The sequence below is a fragment of the Drosophila kikkawai genome, chromosome 2L (assembly GCF_030179895.1).
Source record: "Drosophila kikkawai strain 14028-0561.14 chromosome 2L, DkikHiC1v2, whole genome shotgun sequence".
NCBI lineage: Eukaryota > Metazoa > Arthropoda > Insecta > Diptera > Drosophilidae > Drosophila > Drosophila kikkawai.
Genome location: NC_091728.1, coordinates 2,901,859 through 2,921,189, shown reverse-complemented (window position 1 = coordinate 2,921,189; position 19,331 = coordinate 2,901,859). Strand labels below are relative to the sequence as shown.

Here is a 19,331-nt window from a genome sequence, read left to right as displayed (position 1 = left end):
TCAGTGCAAATTTCTAAGCTCAGCTCCGCTTTCAGTGTGCGCGCTCTCATACAAGTAGTGTGTTTGTTTCAGAGAGCTGATAAGCCGTCAGCCGTCAGCTCCGCTTTCAGCTCGTAGTGTGCGCGCGGCCTAAGACCTAACAAATTTGTATAAACAGCAGTTAAAATAACAGTAAAATCAACACGACTAATCCTACCTATCCAATTAGCATCAATTAAAGTATTACAGTGGATTATTTAATTAAATTCAATTCATTAAACTTGCAAGCAAGTCCGCCAGCCTGCCCCCGCAATTGGTTTTTCCCTTTCGATCAAAGCAAAGGCAGGCCAGCAACAACAACCGTTATCCGAGATCAAAAGCAAATACAAAAGCAAAGTCAATAAAGACACACATACACATGTACGCCTAGGTAGTGTGTGTGAGAAAGACAGCTGAGGCCCCGCAGCATTTGCATTTAATTTTGCGCTTAAAAACACTTGAACTTCCTTGTTTTCTGTCAACTAAATGATGTTTTGTGTAATTTAGTAGTCACAGCTTATTAACACAACACAATTACTTGTTCATTTGCGTGTTTACAAAGGAAAAACCAGCACTTACCTTTCGAGTATGATTTTGCAGTAAAAACACCGAGAAAAGTCATGTTTTCCATAAAATCCACACTAAACAAACACTCCATTAGCAAAACACACTATTTACGATCAGATTAATAGCCCATAACGCATTTTTTATTAATATTTTAACACCGCTGGCCAACTTTTCGTGCAATTAAACAAAATTCGTGCCAAAAGAAGAAAAATGAGAAGAAGCAGACGCGCAGCTTGAAGTTAGCTGCGTCTCTCTCTCTCTCTCAGAGTGATCGCCAAATCAAACGGAACTTTTCTTATCTATTGTGAACTCAGCCCTTAAAAGGGTCCCATCTATTGTGACCTCAAAGAAACACACTTTGTTTTATTTTTTTCTTTTTGATTTTCTTTTTAATTGTATAAATATCGTTTATTTTTAATTACTTATTGTTTCGCCGTTTTAACGCTAGGGTTTTTTATGTATAAATTGCGGTTTTATTTTAGCTGATTTATTTTGCGAATAAAACAGAAAATGTTTAGAAGGGATGATGGCATTATTAATTATTTTATTATTATTATTATTCATAAATAGCGGAAAAACATTTACAATCTTATTGCCGGGTCACTTAAAAGAAAGGAAACAAAAAACAAATAAACAATTTTTGTTGTTTTTTCGTTGCTAAAATTTGCGCTTAAATTTCGCCCTTTTTCTTATTTTTTCTTTTCTCATTTTTTATTTATTTAAAATTTAAACTTAAACAAAACAATCGCATATATCGTAAATATTTATTTAATAATTGTTTTTTTTATTATTTAATATTATTAATTATTATTATTAATTTTATGTAATACATTTTCAACGTGTTTGCTTTTAGATTTTTAAAAATACAAATACTTATGACGTACGTTTTTGTGTGCGGGTGTGTGTTCGTGTTTTGTTTTTTGATTTTTTTGCAATTTTAATATTATTATTAAATGGTAATTAATTATTGAATCAATTTTTAAGGCAAGATAATTGCAGCTGAGTTGTTGTTGTTGTTGAATGTTGCTGGCGTCATGTTGCTGGCTGGCCTTGTTGCTATGCGGAAAGTACAAAAAGCTGCAGCTTAATTGCACTTTCACTTGGCAACAAAAAATTAAGCCAGCAGCAACATTGTTGCTCAGTTACCATGTTGCATTATTTAAGATGATTGTTGTCTTCATGTTGCTGGGGAGTGCGTCTTGGTAGATTGTTGCTGCGCTGGAAATGCTGATATGTTGCTGATACATGTTGCTGATACATGTTGCTGATGCGGGAATGTTGCTGGATACATGCTGCTGATTGTATTTAATATTTTAAATTTCTTTAACATTTAACATTGCAGTTTGTATAGGAAAAATTCTGCATAATTTAAAGAAAATATTTCTTTGCTCTTTAGATTTTCTTTAATGTTTTTCCTTTACTTTTACTAAATACTCTGGTTCTCTGTTTAGTTAATTGCTGATTTGTGTTGTTGCTTCTTCCTCTTCTTCATTCACTTCCCATAGCAGCCACGCCCACAGGTGTCCATGTGTAGATTTCTGCAAATATTATTTAAAATATGGTTGTTGTTGCTGTTGCTGCAATATACATGTTGCAATAGTTTGGAGCAATGTTGCCTTTGTGGTGCTGCGCCTGCGCAACATTTTCTTGGCTTGGTTTTTTATCTATTTTTCATTTTCTTCTTAATATTCTCTTTAATTCTTTAGTTTTTTAATTATTTTCAGCTGTTGATGGGAGTGCAGTTTTGTATAGACCAAGATAACCGTAAAGATTTGGAAACCAACACCTGAACCTTTAGCTTATAATCCGTGATATTCGCTTGTGGCTGTGGCTGTAGATTGCAGATCTAGTAGTTTTAAGCAATATTTTGCAGAATATATTTATTGGATATATTTTTTTGACTTATGCCTAGGGTGGTGGTGGTGGTGGTGGTGTTGGTGCAGTGAAGAAGAAGAAGTAGGCGTGGTGTGGTGTTGCTGTTGCCGCTTAGATCAGATACCATTCATTCCAGTATTCAGTTTATTCAGTATATTCAGTATTCAATAATCATTCAGTAATCAATATATTCAGTTTGTGTTTTTTTTTAGATATAGCTGTGATATAATATTGCGTGCTGTTGTTGGTGCTGCGGTGCTTTTAGATATCGGTTTTTACTTTATATATATATATATTGCTCTGTGTGTTGTGGTTGTTTTTTTTATATATATTTATATATATCTTTATATATATGGTTTTTTTTTAGCTTATCGCCAAACACACTGACTACATCTACAAAATAGAAGAGAGAGAGAGAAAAATAGAGTATAAAATCGTGATGTGGCTGAAGGTTGTTCTTATTATTATTTTTATTAACAAAAAGCTTTGTGCTGAATGCCCCAGAAAAAAAGTAATAATAATACATGATTTTGGCTCTTTTATAGTTGGTTAGACATGACTGTGTGTATGTAATAGTGCGCTGATATAGTATGATTAAGCTTTTTATCAATAAAACAAAAAAAAAGAGCTTTTTTGATGGTGAAAATGAGACGTTATCTGAAATAATTTATCGAATTTACAGATAATGAATTTGGTGGGATTTTGTTAAGTTCTCTATAAAAAATATTATTATTTATTATAATTTATACAATGTTTATTATTTAGATTTATTTTAATAGCTCAATTTGTCAAGGCAATTATTACAATAAAGTCCAATTAGGCTAATCGTTGATGTAAAAATTGATTTAATTAATTTAAATATTACACAAACAGAAAAGGAAAATTTCAGATTTCTGGTTTATTTGTTTATACTTTAAGGTATTAAAAATGTAACTAGTTTTTAAACAATCAACAGTTCAGGGGCTTCTTTTTTTCCAAATGCAAATAATAAATAAACTTTCCCTCTCAAAAGTAAGTCCCCTTTTTGAGTAAACACAAATTATAATATCTGGCTCGCATTACTTCCCCTAAGGGAATACCATTACTAGTTCACACATTATTTATTTTTATGTCTAGAACCAACACCTTTTAAAAATAATCTAAAATATGTATAATTTCAGTTCGTTTAAATCCTTAAGTCATGCACTTTTCTCTAAGATATTTTATGAAATACTATTTATATATATTTACATTTTATTTAAATATGATAATGAATATGATTCAAGCTGATTTTATTTATTCCAGGTATAGTTAATGATTTAAGGCAAAAGAGAAAATGAATTCAATGATTTTGTTGTGATCTATAGCTTAGAAAAATAGTAGTTTAATTAAAAATTATAATAGAAAAGAATTAATTACATTGCTTTTTTATTTAAGAGATTAAAATACTTAAGCAATAAGCCATTAATAATAATAATAATTAATTCAGCAATTAAAGGTATTTTCTTAATTTTAAAAGTGAATAAAACTCTTGAATATTTGAATAAAAAAATTCTAAAAAATTTGTAATGGCTTAATGTTGCCTATATATTTTAAAGGTATGTATTATTATTTCCATAAAATTAAATTTTATCATTCAAATTTGTAAAATACAAAATTCTTTTGTATTTAAAACGTTTAATACAATTTAAAGGCAATAAATAAAGTTTGAAAACTAAAAAAATGTAATTTAAAGGCGAGGTTTTCGAAAATAAAAATATATTACAATTAAATTTCTTTAAATTTAGTTTGTTTTTAGCAGTTTTCAAAGGTTTAAAAGTCATAAAGAATTAAGTTCTCTACAAATTACAAATAGAAATGCAAAATTTATTTAAAAATCAATTCAATCTCCTAGAATTTTCACTTATTATAAAAATACTTATTAAATTTCCTTGTGGCTTAAATTAAATGTAAACTCATTTATTCTTACCTGTGCTGACGCAGGTTGTCGCGCTGCTTAAAGTACTTGCCGCACACCTCACAGGAGTAAGTGATCTCGGGTGACTTGTGGGTGCGCTCGTGGATCATCAGGTTGTACGGCTTGGTGAATCGCCGCTGGCAGTACTTGCAAATGAACTCGCACTTTGGACGCATCTTGCGGCGAAAATCGGACCGGCAGTCATCGTTGTCGATTCGCATTACAGCAAACATTTTGACAGGCGATATGTGTATACTTCTCCGTCGACAAAAAACAACACAAAAAGCTCCAACGTTTTCTTCTCAGGTGTACTCTGCGCTCTCAGGTGCTCCGAACTGAGGAGCCTCGCTCTCGTGTTCTGTGGATTTTCTATGGACGGCACTCTGAACTTTTTTAGCCCGCTCCAAAGTGCTCTCTCCTTAGGGGGGTTTTCCACTCAAAAGGGGTATTATTTTCTGTATTTTTTTATGATTTTTTTTCTGCCACCTCTAATCGCTATCTGGGAGATAACACCTCGCTTTAATTGCTGCCTTTTTTCGGGCTGATTGGTCGTCGCTGAAAAGCGGCAACGTTGCTTGGTCGTTCCTCCTGCTGCTGCTGCCGGGGCTTTATCTTTTCTATATAGCTCTGTGATTTCACCTCTCTCCTCCCCTTTTTTTTTTTTGTTTTTGTTTTTGCTGCCGTGTCCAGGTGACCAGTTGCTGTTGGTGGGCGTCGCTGACTTTAAGGTTTCAGTTTTGTTAGTTTATGGCGCACTTTAAGGCAAACACCTAAAAACAGAGAGAGACACAAAAAGTTTAAATAAAGTTGGCAACACATAACGCCTGCGACAGCATTTATGGGTAAATAAATTTTAAGCGAAAATAATATACCTAAATAATTACGTTGGTGGAAAAAATTATTAAGAGATTTGTGAGATTTTTTAGAAACTATCAAGATGCTAACTCAGATGTGTTATATTAACAAAAATCGAAATATAAATAATATAACAAAGAAAAAAAAAAACGTTATATCGAATTTTTACCTAATAAGCAAATAATATTTTATTTAATTTATTTTCCTTTAATTTTCGAGTGTATTTGTTGTATACATTATAGATTTATCGATCAAATGTGTGTATTCGATTACCGCGTAAAATATTCGTACACTTCCATATTTTTGATATTTTCTGTTATTCCTAACAATGAAATTTTGATTCTTATAAATTTTAAATAATTTATTAATATTTTTTGTATACTTATTAATATTTTTAATATTTTAAAAATGCAATCTCAATATTTTTATTTAAAAATAAAGCTTCAAAAGTCGTTAAAAAACACTGCAAATAAAACATTCATTAAAATAAAGCAACACCTATTCCACAAATACCTTAATTTAACTTCTGTTACTTTATTAACCCCCAGTAATTTATGATGCTTTTATTTTAACCACAACTGTTTACGTATGGACATTATTTCTTATGGATACAAGTTGTCTCAGAGAGATCACGCAACATGAAATCGACAATATGAGTCATTAAATGAGCCACAAAATCCCGCACCTCGGACAACGGCGGCAGTGTTGACATTTACAAATCACCAACGCCGACGTTCAGAGACTGTACTTAACTTCCGCAAACACAATTGTTCAATTAGTGGGGCGACGGCAGCACTTGTTTAAGGAAAGCTAACTAAGTGAAGAGGGGTACCTTAAGGGAATGGTATTTACAATAAATATTTGAGTAGTCAGTGTTTCTATACCAAATTTCAGAACAATTCGCTGAGTAGAAACCAAGTTATCATAGGTTGGAAAGCAAAATCAAGCTGAAAATTACTTTTAAACATTGCTCTTTTACTTAAAATTCCTCAGAAATTATGTTTTAGAATCGCTAGTTCTTATTTCCTTTGCCAAACCATTAAGATCTTAATCCACCAACTCAGTTATACCTCAAAATTGATGGGCTCACTCAATTGTCAGCTCGAATTACACCTATCTGGAGGTTTCCCTGGCTCTGTGTTCCCTTTTGTCCTGAAAGCCACAGACAATTTCATCGTCATTCGACGCATTCAGCAATGATGACCAAATAGAGTGCTTAACCCCGGAGAGCAACCCGTGGCTAATGCTGCCTGCCTGCTCCACTTAGGCCCACGCTTTCCAGAGACAAAAACCAAAGCCAAAAGCAAACAAATCCGAGTCCAAATCCAAAAGCAAAGCATAACCAAATGCGAGACCGATCCGAGGCAGGGCAAGAGCAGACCCGGACCCAAAGAATCCATATCGAATGGATGGCCTTATGCAGGCGCCCTGTGTCGCATGATTAACGGCGTTAAAATGCCAATGTGACGCCACATTGTGTACACAAATTAACATTGGAGGAGTTTCTTTTTGGCCAAGGCATTTCCAGGCCCCAGACATGACCAATGCGATCAGCGCGACCCAAGGCCCCAGCTCGAACCCGAACCTTAGCCAGAGTTCTCCTGGGGCACTGGGAAAAAATTAGGGATGATATGGGAGAATCTCCGGGAAGAACAAAATATATAAAATGGAATGATTTTGATATGAATATTAAATATAAAGTCACCAGAAATTAATGATAATTGCACGTTTCCTATATTGAAATCCGATAATGCAACTGTTAAACATGGATTTACATCGACTAAAGCGTACAACATCGATATTTTATCGATATACTGGTTTATTTATAAAATAAATTAGAATAAGTCAGAGTTCAAATAACGATATCTATCGGCTTTATCGTCCTAAATCAATATTCTACCGATATACCAAGAAATTTGTTAGCTCTGAAAATCGCCACAGTATATCATGTACATTGACTTCAAGGTATAACTAAACTTCCCATCTCAACCCCAACATTTTTCTCAGTGCCTGTTCTCAGTCCGGGACACTCAGTGTTATAATTTGAATATGTTTAGTGGGCATTAATGTTATAATGACAATAACTACGTACCGTCTGCGGCCGGTGCAGGCAACCCGCTGTGACGTTTGCCTTTTGTTGTCAACGTTAGCTCCCCAAAACGAACCCGGGTTCCCATTCCCCCATTCCCAATCCCAAAACCCATTCGGTTACCTTCTTCCCAGCCGCAGTCCCCAGAAAGTGTTCCAGCTGCGAGCTGAAAGCACCATATAACATATAAATAAATATCGAAATATATCGGGTCTCGCCGAGAGACGCTTGTCGCTACCAGTCAGCGCCTGGCTTTTGTTTCGCAAAACAAAAAAGAAAAATTCCCAAAAGCGAAAGAAAAACAAAAAACGAACTGCCACTAAATCTGGGAAATATATATCCTGAAAAAGAATATCCAGCGGCGCCGAAATGACAAAAATAAAATTACATAAAAAATAACAGTTGTTAACTACCGCAACGCATCGATTTCGGCATAAATTTCGATTGGCAAGGCGCCAATTAAAAAAATAAACTTGTTACAGCCGCCACCTTAATGAAGAAAACACTGGTAGAGTTTTGGCAACTGTAGAGGATACCACTTGGCCATAACGCAGCAGGGGAGTGTACGCCAGAAGAATCCCCAAAGGGTTTCTCCAATGGCCAGCTGTGCAAATGACTCAGTTAATTTAGAAATTGCTGAAACTAACCATGGGAACTTGGGAGTAGATGGTCATAACATGATGAAATTTGGGATGGGAAGTTGTTTGGTTACTGGGAGCAATATTATTAAGGTTTCAATCAAGTCTAGCTAGCTTTAAAGTTGTAATCCTAAAAAATCCAAGTCAAAAAATTCATCTTATTCCTCACAAAATCCTTTTCAAATCTCCAAAAACCTCAAAGAAAAAGGCGTCACCTGGAGGCACCTTCTTCGATCCTTTTTGGCGATCTCCAACTGTTAGTATTTGGCAACTTGCAGATTGCAAATCCGCTTAACACTAAAGCGATAAAGAACCCAACGAACACCCACAGATCTGGCCAAATATTGTATAATAAACTGTTGTCCAAACGCCAAAGATAATCCCATTTAATCCGCACTGGAAATAATTACACAGAGAGCACACGGCCACAGGACGAACTGGAGGAGATCTTTTGGCACAGCATGATCCTTCCTCTGGGTGAAGGGCATGCGAAAGGCGTTAATGCTGCGTGAAATTAGATTTGCAGAGCGATGGGAAAGAGAAAATAAAGATGGCCAGCAAAAAAGAGAGTGAGAGAGATCTGTCAGATACAATATCTGCAAGCAGAGTAAGTGCGTCGGATGGGACTATTCCACGAACCTCAAACTCAAAGTTACAGTTTAACACCCCGAGATAAATGTGTAGCGGGTTTCGGGCGATAACAGGGCTCAAAAACTGCATCCAAAAAGGGCTCAGAGTGACACACACGTCGCAGGACGGCATGGGACATGGTCAAAAGCGATTACCACACTTCTTTCACCTTCTTTTTTGTTATTTTCGTAGGAGGCGGACAGTGAGTTGGCAAGGTGCCATTAAAAATTACAACCGAAAAGTGAAAAAAAAACCGAAGCGAGAATAAATGACAATAAAAGGACATAAGGTTGAAGGGACAAAGGCACCGATGATTCCATTTGATACGAATCTAATTGTGCTAATGGCGCAGAATTCTCGGGAAAAACACCCACGCACACACACACCCTTAGGTCGGTGGAAATACAATTAAGGATGTGTGGCACTGCCACTTCAACTCGAACAAAGGACTCCTTGAACGTCGAACCCCAAACACACCACAAGACAACACAGAAGACACAAGACGAGGGATCCTCTTTTCTCTTGGGAACGAAAGTCAATTTCCTTCGCTTCTCACCTTCCTTTAGCTGTTAAAGATATGACAGTTGCTCAAAAAAAAAAAAAAAAAAGAAACGATGGCTCAGATTAGAGCTGCCAGCTGAGAGCGAAGATCTTCCACCATTTACCGTAATCGCTTAGCTAATTAGACTCTTAATTGATGAGGCACGGCGGGCGGTCTGTGGCAGACGAGGTCAAAGATCATCAGCAGGCACAGTTGGAAATTCGGAAAGGTGAGAACAACGACATTGAAATGGTGACGGGAAAAGCGTTACAAAATTCCAGAAACTACAGACATTAAGTATCATATTTTCTCAAGTTTTCCAAAGAGTTTTCAGAGACTTTATAAGTATTATTTATGCTTTTTTTTTAAGTTTTCAACAAAGTTTTAAGAAGTAAAGTTTATTATAGTTTTAAAAACATATTTAATATATTATTTTTATAAAATAGAACAAATTAAATTAAAATAAAACGACTAAAAATCTCGAAATATCTTAAAAACCCTATTTAAATATTACCTTCAACTTTCTTCATTTTTAAAATAAAAGCAATAAATTGAAATTGAAGAATCCAAAATAAAAACAGCTTGAAATCTGTTTCTTTCACAAATTTTCCCTAGATTCATAGAAATTTCCCCCACAGGTGTTGACAGGTTTATCCTAATCGCTGGTTTTTCAGAAAAACCTAATCCCTTTAGTCACTCACTTAGGTTTTTTCTTTTTTTTTTTAACATCTGTTGGTAAACTTGGCATTTCATAATCCCACGAAAAATCCAACTCATGACTCATGAGTTAAAAAACTTGTCCAAAAAAACGGCTGCTCAGTTGAAGATGATGATCTGTTGGACATTTTTGGCGATGATTCGCTGTGATTTGTGCGTTCTTTTCAATTTTAACCCTCCAATGAGCTAGGCTTTGGTCCAATCTATAAGAAGTGCCTCTCCGCTGAGTCATCGAATTCTTCGATTCTTTGAGCTTCCATTGGTAGAGTTTCAGCTTCAAAATTGAAGACAAGCCGACGGGCTTTTGGAGATCTCGAAAAATATTATTCAAAACTTTAATTTATAGGAAAAATAAGAATTTTGGTAAGATTTTTGTTGGATATAACATAGCAAAATCCCCTAATGCCATGTTAAACAAAAATTACCATAAAAGTATTTTTGTATGAGGAATGTATGGCTTGACCTCTTTCTCTTTCCTTTTTGATCTTGAACGTGACCGGTCGTGTGTGCGTAAGAAATAAAACAATAATCAACTAAAATATCAAACATCATAAAGTGAAAAAATATAATTTGTTTGTGATTGGTCTGGGAAGGGTTGGAGAAACAATTAAGCGTATTATTTCAATAATTTTCAATAATTTTAGTAATAAACTCTTAAAGAAAAAGAAGACTGCGAATTTGAAAGTAGTTTGTTTCCATAAATTCAAAGGGTTTCTTCCTATAAACAATTTTAGATAGAAATCTCGAGAATATTTTAAAAATCCCAATTTCAAAACCCCAGAAAGCAAATCCTTCGCCTTAGACTTTTGACTCAAAAGAGCCCTACCATTCTTCGGCTTCTTGTTGCCATTCTTCCCCCTTCCAATTGTTGCACCGCTTCCAGTTTTACGCTGCTTTCATTGGACACACACACACATACGAAAAAGCTCCGTTGGCCCACACGCACGCCATATTAGAGACAGCACCTCTCTCCCTCTAACGCCAGGCCAGACAGGAGAGAGAGTGAGAGAGAGAGCGCCACACGCAACCGTGTTACGTGTTGGTGGGGTTTTCGCTTCTCCTTCTTTTCTTTTTCTTCATTTCTTGGTGTTTTTTCAGTTGTCCAATGAAAGTGGCGTAAAACTGGTAGTGACACTGGGTGCGTGGAGAGGGAGGTAGAACGAACGCCATTTTCCAGCTACCGAATTGTGGGGAGAAGAATCGGGGAAGAGCGGGAGCAACGGGACTTACCCAATGGGAAACTGGTATTACGCGTTCTGCAGGGCTGTTTGAGTAGTCACAGAGTAGATGAGGGATTTTTCCGTTCGTTTTTCTTATGTATTTTCTTATTCTCCTTAGGGTTTTCTTTCTACACACGAATAGATCGATCAAGGTACGTCGCGAAGGAACTGATGAGAGGAAACTGTATACGCACGCTCGAGCGGCACAAAGTTGAATGAATGAAATACTAATAACTGAAAGAAATAGTAGTCGCCTCTGCCGCTGCTGCTGGCTGCGCTGCCGCTGCCGGCGTCGCTGCTGGCAAGTTGAGGAAGCGACTGCGCCGAAGACCGAAGATCATCGCTCTGTCCCTGTCTGTTACTCAATTCGGTGGCACTCAATGTGTTCGCTCGTATGTGTGTGTATGTGTGTGTGTGAGTCATCCAGATCCGAAGTTGGAAGCGAAACGAAGAAAAACGAAGACCAGTAGCCGAAGCAAGTTCTTGAAAACCGAGCAAAGGGACGGAAAACTTCGGCTACTGCGTCTGCGCAACGTTCTAGCCATCCCTGTTGCACTCACTTTGTTCTTAGCTAAACGCGTAAGTGCGGTGGCTTGAACGAAAACCTCAACAGTAGCCACAAAATGGCGTCCCTTCTAACAGAAGCAAGCCGACAGAAAAAACGCCACAAAATGGCGTGCTACTTGCACTTACCTATTGCGAAAGCTGCGCTAAGTTTTTGCTGTTAGATTTACACACTGCAAGCGGAATATACACAGGTACAAACGCCGTTGGTAGCCCGCAACTGTTGGGTAATATTATTAATAAAATATATTTCACTTCCGAACGCTTCTGTGCGCGAGAGTCAACTGCAGAGTTACCGTAACTCAGTTACGATCGAAAACTTCAGCTTGATGGGTTGAACTTTTTGTGTTTTTCCTTTTTTCTTTTTCGCTCCAGTCTCTCTCACCCTCGCTCTGTCCCTTTCGCTCGCGTTGGCTTGAGCGGCAAACGAGTTTTGAGTGCTACCGCTGATTGGTCGCCGCCGACTGAGCCAAAGAGCGCGATGAGAGAGAGCGTGTGCGAGCGCATTGAGTTGAGTTGAGTGTTTTGCTGTGCGAAGGCGTGTTACCTGAGCTGACTGTTAATTAAGCTTAAGTAAGTCAACATTTCAATTAAGTTTAAGCGGCCTAATGAGTGCGTGAGTTCATCATCTTACGTGCAGGGCCCATAAAGAGTGGTTAAATAGCTTTATGTTCTTAATAATAAACTGTTGCTTGATAAGCTCGCTCTCTCTCAGGAAACAGTAACTTTCTTCCACACATACTTACACATAGAAGTGGGCGTGGCCTGGGCTTGTGGCGCTTTGGGCGGCGCTCTGTCCATCTCGCTTGCTCGCTCTCGTTCTCGCTCTTTTTAACTGCTTCTCAACCCGTTTTACGCTCAAGTGTGTGTGCGAGCGAGAGGGGCGGCTGGCTTTAAAAACCAGTGGCAGAGCAAGAGCAGAGCAACTGTATTACGCAGCACCGTTTTTTTCGCCCCCCCCTTTGCCTGTCCCTTACTAGCTGTTGCTTCTTCTCTTTTTCGTAGCTCCATTTTGTTTTATTTTCGAGGCCTGGGAAACTTTTTTCACTCGCCTTTCCTTTGGCTTTTGCCGCCTCCGCCTTTGCTCTGTCTGCCCTCTGCTTCCTCTTCTTCTGCTTGTGTGGCCTCTTTTAGTAGACAAAAAACGAGAAGAAAAAAACACCAAATATTGATGGTCTGTTTATCTTTTATTTTCAGTGCCTTTGCCATATCTGTTTATCTTTTACGATTTCTCAATGAAAACCGAAAACTGTCTTCATTCAACAAAAATACAAATAAAAAAACTTCATTAACTCTTGTGTGTTTTTAATTAAGTGAGCTTAAAAAGGATTTGCTTGACCATTTTTTTTTTAATTACGTTTTCGCCTGTCCATAAAGTTTAACAAATTATTTTTGCCTTCTTCTGTTGATTTTTTGGGCATTTTTAAGTGCAATCCGTTGGTTTTTGAGATTTCAACTCCAATTTTGATGGCTTCATCTCTGTCCGCCTCGCTTTTGTTTTTTTGTTGTCTTTTTTCGTTTCATTTTCTTTGTTTTTTTGGTTAAAATTTGCATTTTTTAAATGGGCAATCAGCGGACTCGAAAAGGAGATGTATCGACAATTGTCCAGAGCTTCCTTATGAAGGCGAAACTAATTAGGGAACTAAAAAAAAAAATAAAATAAGAAATGAAGCTGGAAAAATTAAGAAATCAATTTTGAGAACTCCATTTTTGGGGCTTGAAATGTGTTGAAATTTTTGTATTCAATGAAAAACGTTTCAATTTGTTGCTTTAATTATTTTTAAAAGGTTTAATTGGAAAAACATCAGCTTGTATAAACAGTTTTTCCTGGAAAGGCACAACCTGTGTCGTCGGTATGTGTTTAAAAATGGTTAAAATTTTTTAGAAAACTATATTTTAGAAAGCAAAATTCGTATAAACCTTTTTTAATAATATTTCAGAAATTTTTTAATATTAATACAAAATTAAGCGTTTTAAAATTAAGTTCTAGTATTCATGGTTAAAAAACAATAACTTCTTCATTCAATAAATTAAATATTTAAGTCTGAAAATTATCTTTTATATTCATTTTTTTAAATTATAATCTTTTTATTATATTTTCTGACTTATTTTATTTCATCCATTCTACCATTCATTTAATTTTATTTTTACTTTCAGAACATTCTTCTAAACCATTTTCTAAACCCATCTATCATCTATTTAGCCAATCTGTCATTTCACAAAGACCCTTAACAATATTGCTCAAATTCCTTTTGCCGGCAACTTTCCCAATATATTTTTCAATAAAAACGAATTAAGGCCGAAACAAGAATGCTGCGCCCGACAGACAGTGCACACAAAAGTATTAAATTTCATTAATTGCCAAAATTAAAAAGGCAAACAAAATCAGACAACATCAGCAAGGCAGCCGTAAAAAAAAAAAAAAACGATTGGGTGAAAAAAATTAAAAATTCATACGGCAGCGATGCGGTCACATAAATTTTGGAGGAGCACAAAAAGACCAGAGAGCAACCGACAGATGCAAAAAAAATTATAATAAATATATACATAAAGGTAAAAATACAGAGATGAATCTGTAGAAGCGGGTAAAATGTCGAAGACGTGTGGGCGTTGAATGGGATCCGTTTGGGTTTATTTTTTATCATAAAAATATATGTATGTATTTATTTTTTGTTGTTAATAATAATGAAACTGGACCGCAGCCACCGCAGCAAGGCGTTGTCAACAGTTTTTTGGCGAGGATGAGATGAGATGATGACGATGACGACGACGACGAGGCGGTTGGTTCCATCTCTTTCATTTTTTCATCTCTTCATTTGGCACACGGTAGTTGTCTCAGTTGTCATTTAGCTTCAGTTTGCTCTTGGGGCCCTCAATTCAAGGTGTGTTGGAAATACAGGGGGGACATCAGCAAACAGAGGGAGAAAAGGAAGGTAAAAATTATAATTAATATTTTTATAATTTTAAGAAGGAGTACTCAGCATTCATTGGCATACTTCACATTTAATTTTAATAAATTTGTTTATTGAAGATCTTAATTTTAAAGTCTATTTTTATTTCTTTTGAGTCAAATATTGATATTTGCTACCATTACTTTATAATTTTTGCTTCAAATATCGAATACAGTATCGATTTATTGATATTTTCTACCTTCTTCATTTAGCAAGTTTTTCTCTATAATTCCCAAGTCGTTTTTCTACATATTTTATTACAGAAAAATTAAATAAACTCTATTATAAGCCCTATAAATAAACTCTACTAAATATTCTTTTAAATTGAAAGATTATTTTGTCTTTTTTCCAGTCTTTATAATTCCCAAATATGTATATAAAGTTCTTGGTGTACTTTAACTTCTAAATCAGTACAAAATCGCTAGCAAGATTGCATTTTAATATATTAAAACCTTCATAAATTAAAGAAACTATTACAAAAACTAAAATTATTTATTATTATTTATTTTCTATAACTTTACAACCCAAAAATTCTTTACAAAATGCCTTTCCTAACCTAATACCCCTCCCTTAAACCTCATATATTTTTCCAAGTGCATCTTACCCATCTACCCTAAGCTATAGTCGTGACTTGATTTATTTTTTCGGCCCGGACTTGTGTGTTTTCACATAAATTTGAATTATAGTCCCCGTCGTAAAGTCGCGCCGGGGCTGATGTGTCTATTTTAACAGTTAGTCTTCTTCTCTTGGCGAACGGCTGGCGATCTATCAATGAATCCGTAAGCTGAATGAACTGGCCCCAAAAAAAAAAAAACTTGATCTCCGGATCAGCTCATTTGATATGCGCGCAGCTTCAAAAAAAAAAAAATCTTTTCTCAGTTTGTATGCTAATTTTGCGTTGTTCGGTTTTCGGTTTCAGTGCCGCGTTCATTGTTCGCTTTTTGTGGTTGTTGTTGTGTTTTATTTAATTTTAATTTTTATTTCGTAAATTTTAATTTTGTTGTCACTTCTGTAGCAGCAGCAAAGGTTTTTTCCCTATTTTTATTATAATTGGGGTGCGGTTCGGTAGTATTTTCTGCAGAACTCTATGAATCGACCCGATTGTTTAGGCAGCCGCCATAGGAATTAATAAAAATTTGTGGTTTATTTGGAATTTTTGTTTGTCTCTTTTTTTGGGTTATTAATTTGCCATAAAGAAGTAGGCAAAGTGTGTGGCAAAAGCTTTTAAAGTTTGGCAGAAAACAGAAGGAAAACGGTGTTCATTGTTTAAAGTTTAAAATTTAAATAAATTTGGAAAGCATATTTTTTAAATTCTGTAAAATGTAATTAAGAAATCACACTTCAAAACCTTGTCTCAGTACCCTTTATGGACCCTTTTTGTGACACAAATGTGTTCAAAAGTAGATTATTGACCATTAAAACACTTTACCACTTGATCTCATCCATATAAATGCATTGTAAGTCGGCTCTTATGGCACTTATCACCGACCAATTGATCTCGAAAGGTGTCAACCCATGTCTCCTCGGTTTCTAAATGGAAAATCTCCACCTTAAAACCTTGTAAATTGTGTGATTTTCTTTGGAACACACACACAATATACCCCAATTCTAAACAAATTACACCGGCCCACATGTATTTTTTCACCTGGATTCTAAGTTGATTTACGTTCAATTTAGTTCTTTTGGTCTTTTTTCTTTATCCTAAGCGCCACACGAACTTCCGTTCCGAAAAAATGGGGGATATTATAATCTCAAAGGTGTCGCCTTGCGTGGGTGCCCCATGGTTTCAATTCGAAATTAATAGTTTAAGGTTAACCCAGGCGACATTTACTACAGTGCACAGAAAGATATTAAGTGGTTTAGAATTTTTTGGGAATTTTAAAAAAGAAAACTGAACTTTACAATAAGTTTTTCAAATAAATTTTAAGAATATTACGATAGATCCTTTAGTTGTATACATATTTTTAATTTCAACCTAAAATATTTATTAAAATGTTGTTCTTAGTGTAAATCTATACCCAGGCACAGTAAAAAGATCACAAACAAAAATGTTTTATTACATTGATTTGCATTTAAATCGATGTTTGGTGGCGGCGTCACTCTTACCAAATTTTTGGATGAAATGGGGGCTACATATAGAGGGGCTTCAAGGGGCCTCGAGGGGGCATAGACCGTTGATGATTACGGGCACAGCGAGCGGTCAAAATGTTGACAATGATCCCAGATATCCCACACAGCGTCGAAACCCAACCCAAAACCCAAAAAATCTTTAAAGTTTTCAATGAATTCGTCGTTTCTTTCTTTTCTCTCCACAATTCTTTTCTTTTTTCTTCTTTTTTTTTGTGAATGGGTAGCGCCGAAGTTTTCATCCTTCAATTTAAAAAACTTTTTCTTTATATTTTTTTCTTTTTTATACTATATTAGATCATAAATTATGAAACTTTGCATATATGACAAAACAAATAATTTTTTTTGTCGGTCTGTCGTGCTTCCAGTAGCCCGCCCGCTGGGACTTGAGCCTCCGACTTTGCTAGTTGGGTTCGAAATTTATTAGTTTTTCCATTTTTATTGAGAAATTACAAAAGGCGAGGGCATATCCAGGCAAAAGGCCTGGCATATCTCTGGGGTAGGTGGCGCCTGGGCTTAGGGCTTAGAGATTCTGGGGGAGAGAGCGAGCGGGAATAAGAGAACGAGAAAGCTATATGCAGAGAGATTCGATTCCGATCCCCTCACGATTTATGCTCACAAAATGCCTTTTAGCCGCAGGGCCAAAAAAAAAGGTTAAAAAAAAAAACTATACATTTTTGTTCATTCAAAGTAAAGTCGAAAAGGGGCAACAGGTTTACTCTTTTCTGTGGTGAGGTCTCTGTACAGAGAAACCTGAAGAACAGGGATTAGCAAGAACATATCCCATATATCCTATAAGATTTTTCTTTTCAGGATGTAATAAAATTGATATTTAACAAATGTTTATTGTAATTTAATAATTTTAATTTTTATTCTTAAATCTTTGCTAATATTTTCTTAAACAATTTTTCCTACATAATAAAATCCCCTTTACCGAAGTCCACCTGTAAAATAAACAATGAGAAAATGAAACTCATCCCCAGTACTCGCACTGCAACAACAACAACGAGCTCGGACAATGAGAGCAAGAGAGTCAGCCTGCCTCCCACAAAAAAAAAAGACCCAAAGCCGAAGCTCAAAGCCGAATGCAAATAAAAACGAAGCTTGAATCAGGCTCAAACCGAAACAACAACAATGGGAGCAGCCAAAAGAGAGGCTTAATGTTTGTTATTGTTGCTGCTGCTGCCAGTCACTCAGTCTCATTGGAATGGAATGGCATCTGCGATGAGAGAGCGGGTGAGAGCGAGCGTGCAAAAGAGAGAGAAGTCCTACCGTGGGAAATGAACAGTAGCTTTTTGGCTTTTTGCACCGCACCAGCAACAACAATAAAAGCAGTAAAAGCAACACACAGCAACAACAATCGAGTTTACTGACGTTCCTTCTTCTTCTTCTTCTTCGGCTGCTTCTCCTTCCTTTTTGCTGCCTTTGTTGTTGGGCTGGCTGCTCTTTGGGGGCTGAGTGAGCTTTTGCAATTTCACTGCAGCAGCTCTTTGTTTTTGTTGTTGTTTTTTTTCGGCTCGGTCGGCGCATTTCAAATAAGCCTAATAATAATGCAATTTATGCCAAGTGGAAAGCCCCAGCAGCAAAAAGAGTGCAGATGGAGACAGGAGAGAGCGAGATGGAGCAAACGAGTGGGGGGACAGACACATAAAGGAAGGAAAAGGAGAACGACATGGCACTAGGCGTAGATAGAAAGACGTGGAAGTATTTTCAATTTTGCTTTGTTTTAGAAATCGTAATAAAACTTTAAATTAATAATTAGTTCATTTTTATTTTAGTCGCCCGCTGCATGTTTTCCAACTGCGGAAAATCCCTATACTTATTTTCCTTCCGCTTTTCCAAGAGTGCTGTGTATTTTGCGTTTTGGAAAAACCTTTTAGCACCTTTGGTCAGGCCATACAAGCAATTCCTAACAAGTTGCGGGCCAAACCAAAATGCCACATTTGGCCAAAACAAAGGAAAACTCCCAATTTTCCAACTTGCCAACTGGCTTATCTTTATCTTAGTTACTGGGCCAAAAAGCGGACAAACAAAAAAGTTTAGTAAACAATGTTCTTTTGGGATATTATTTGAGAATGACGGATGCAGTGGTCCAGCACCTCTTTACCGCATGTCGAGGGTTTTCCAGATGCCAGTTTGGTTAGGTTATGGTTGCGGTTACACTTGAAGAAATGTTATAGAATTATTTTTTAAATATTATAAAATATCATTTATAAACAATTCAAATGGATTCATAGGTTTGCTTCGAAAAAGTCCATTAAATTAATTGGCTTAACTTTTTTTTGTTAATTTTTCTCTCAGTGCACAGTTACGCGACGGCGGCGGCGACTTCTGTCAAGTACGTGCGCCATGGGCGAAAGCAGATAGGCAATAGGCGATAGCGCAAGAGCTGCTGCTTCCGTCCCGCTCTTGCCTCTCTTGCCGTACCGTTATCTGGAAGGATCGCACGCGCGTGTTGTTGTAGGTGTCGGTAAGCGTATGTGTGTGTGTGTGTTTGTCCGAGGAGCAGATAACAAAGAGGTGATAATTGACCGCCCTTTTGGTTTTGGCTTGGCAACCAATTACGAAACTTATCAGCGGCAAACGGCGATCGAATCAAACGA

General features: G+C 36.3%; 1 protein-coding gene and 1 long non-coding RNA gene across 4 annotated transcripts; one reads left to right on the top strand and one right to left on the bottom strand.

The window, feature by feature from the left end:
- Nucleotides 1-1,098: 1,098 nt before the first annotated feature.
- drm (odd-skipped family member drumstick) lies at nucleotides 1,099-11,920 on the bottom strand. Of its 3 annotated transcripts, none has more exons than XM_070289210.1 (3): nucleotides 11,780-11,920; nucleotides 4,409-5,166; nucleotides 1,099-2,123 (listed from the first exon to the last, which is right to left on the bottom strand). In XM_070289210.1, exons 2-3 carry the CDS (start codon nucleotides 4,627-4,629, stop codon nucleotides 2,078-2,080), a joined length of 267 nt encoding a protein of 88 aa, XP_070145311.1. In that variant the 5' UTR covers nucleotides 4,630-5,166; nucleotides 11,780-11,920; the 3' UTR covers nucleotides 1,099-2,077. The 3 variants fall into 3 exon arrangements, with proteins under 3 accessions (XP_070145311.1, XP_017038509.1, XP_070145310.1); XM_017183020.3 differs by lacking the exon at nucleotides 11,780-11,920 and adding an exon at nucleotides 11,097-11,281 and having other exon boundaries at nucleotides 1,099-2,853; XM_070289209.1 differs by lacking the exon at nucleotides 11,780-11,920 and adding an exon at nucleotides 11,097-11,281.
- LOC138929689 (uncharacterized) lies at nucleotides 9,220-14,104 on the top strand. The gene is made up of 2 exons (XR_011445929.1): nucleotides 9,220-9,378; nucleotides 13,808-14,104. It is a non-coding gene; the product is annotated as an uncharacterized lncRNA (long non-coding RNA).
- The last annotated feature ends 5,227 nt before the right edge of the window (nucleotides 14,105-19,331 follow it).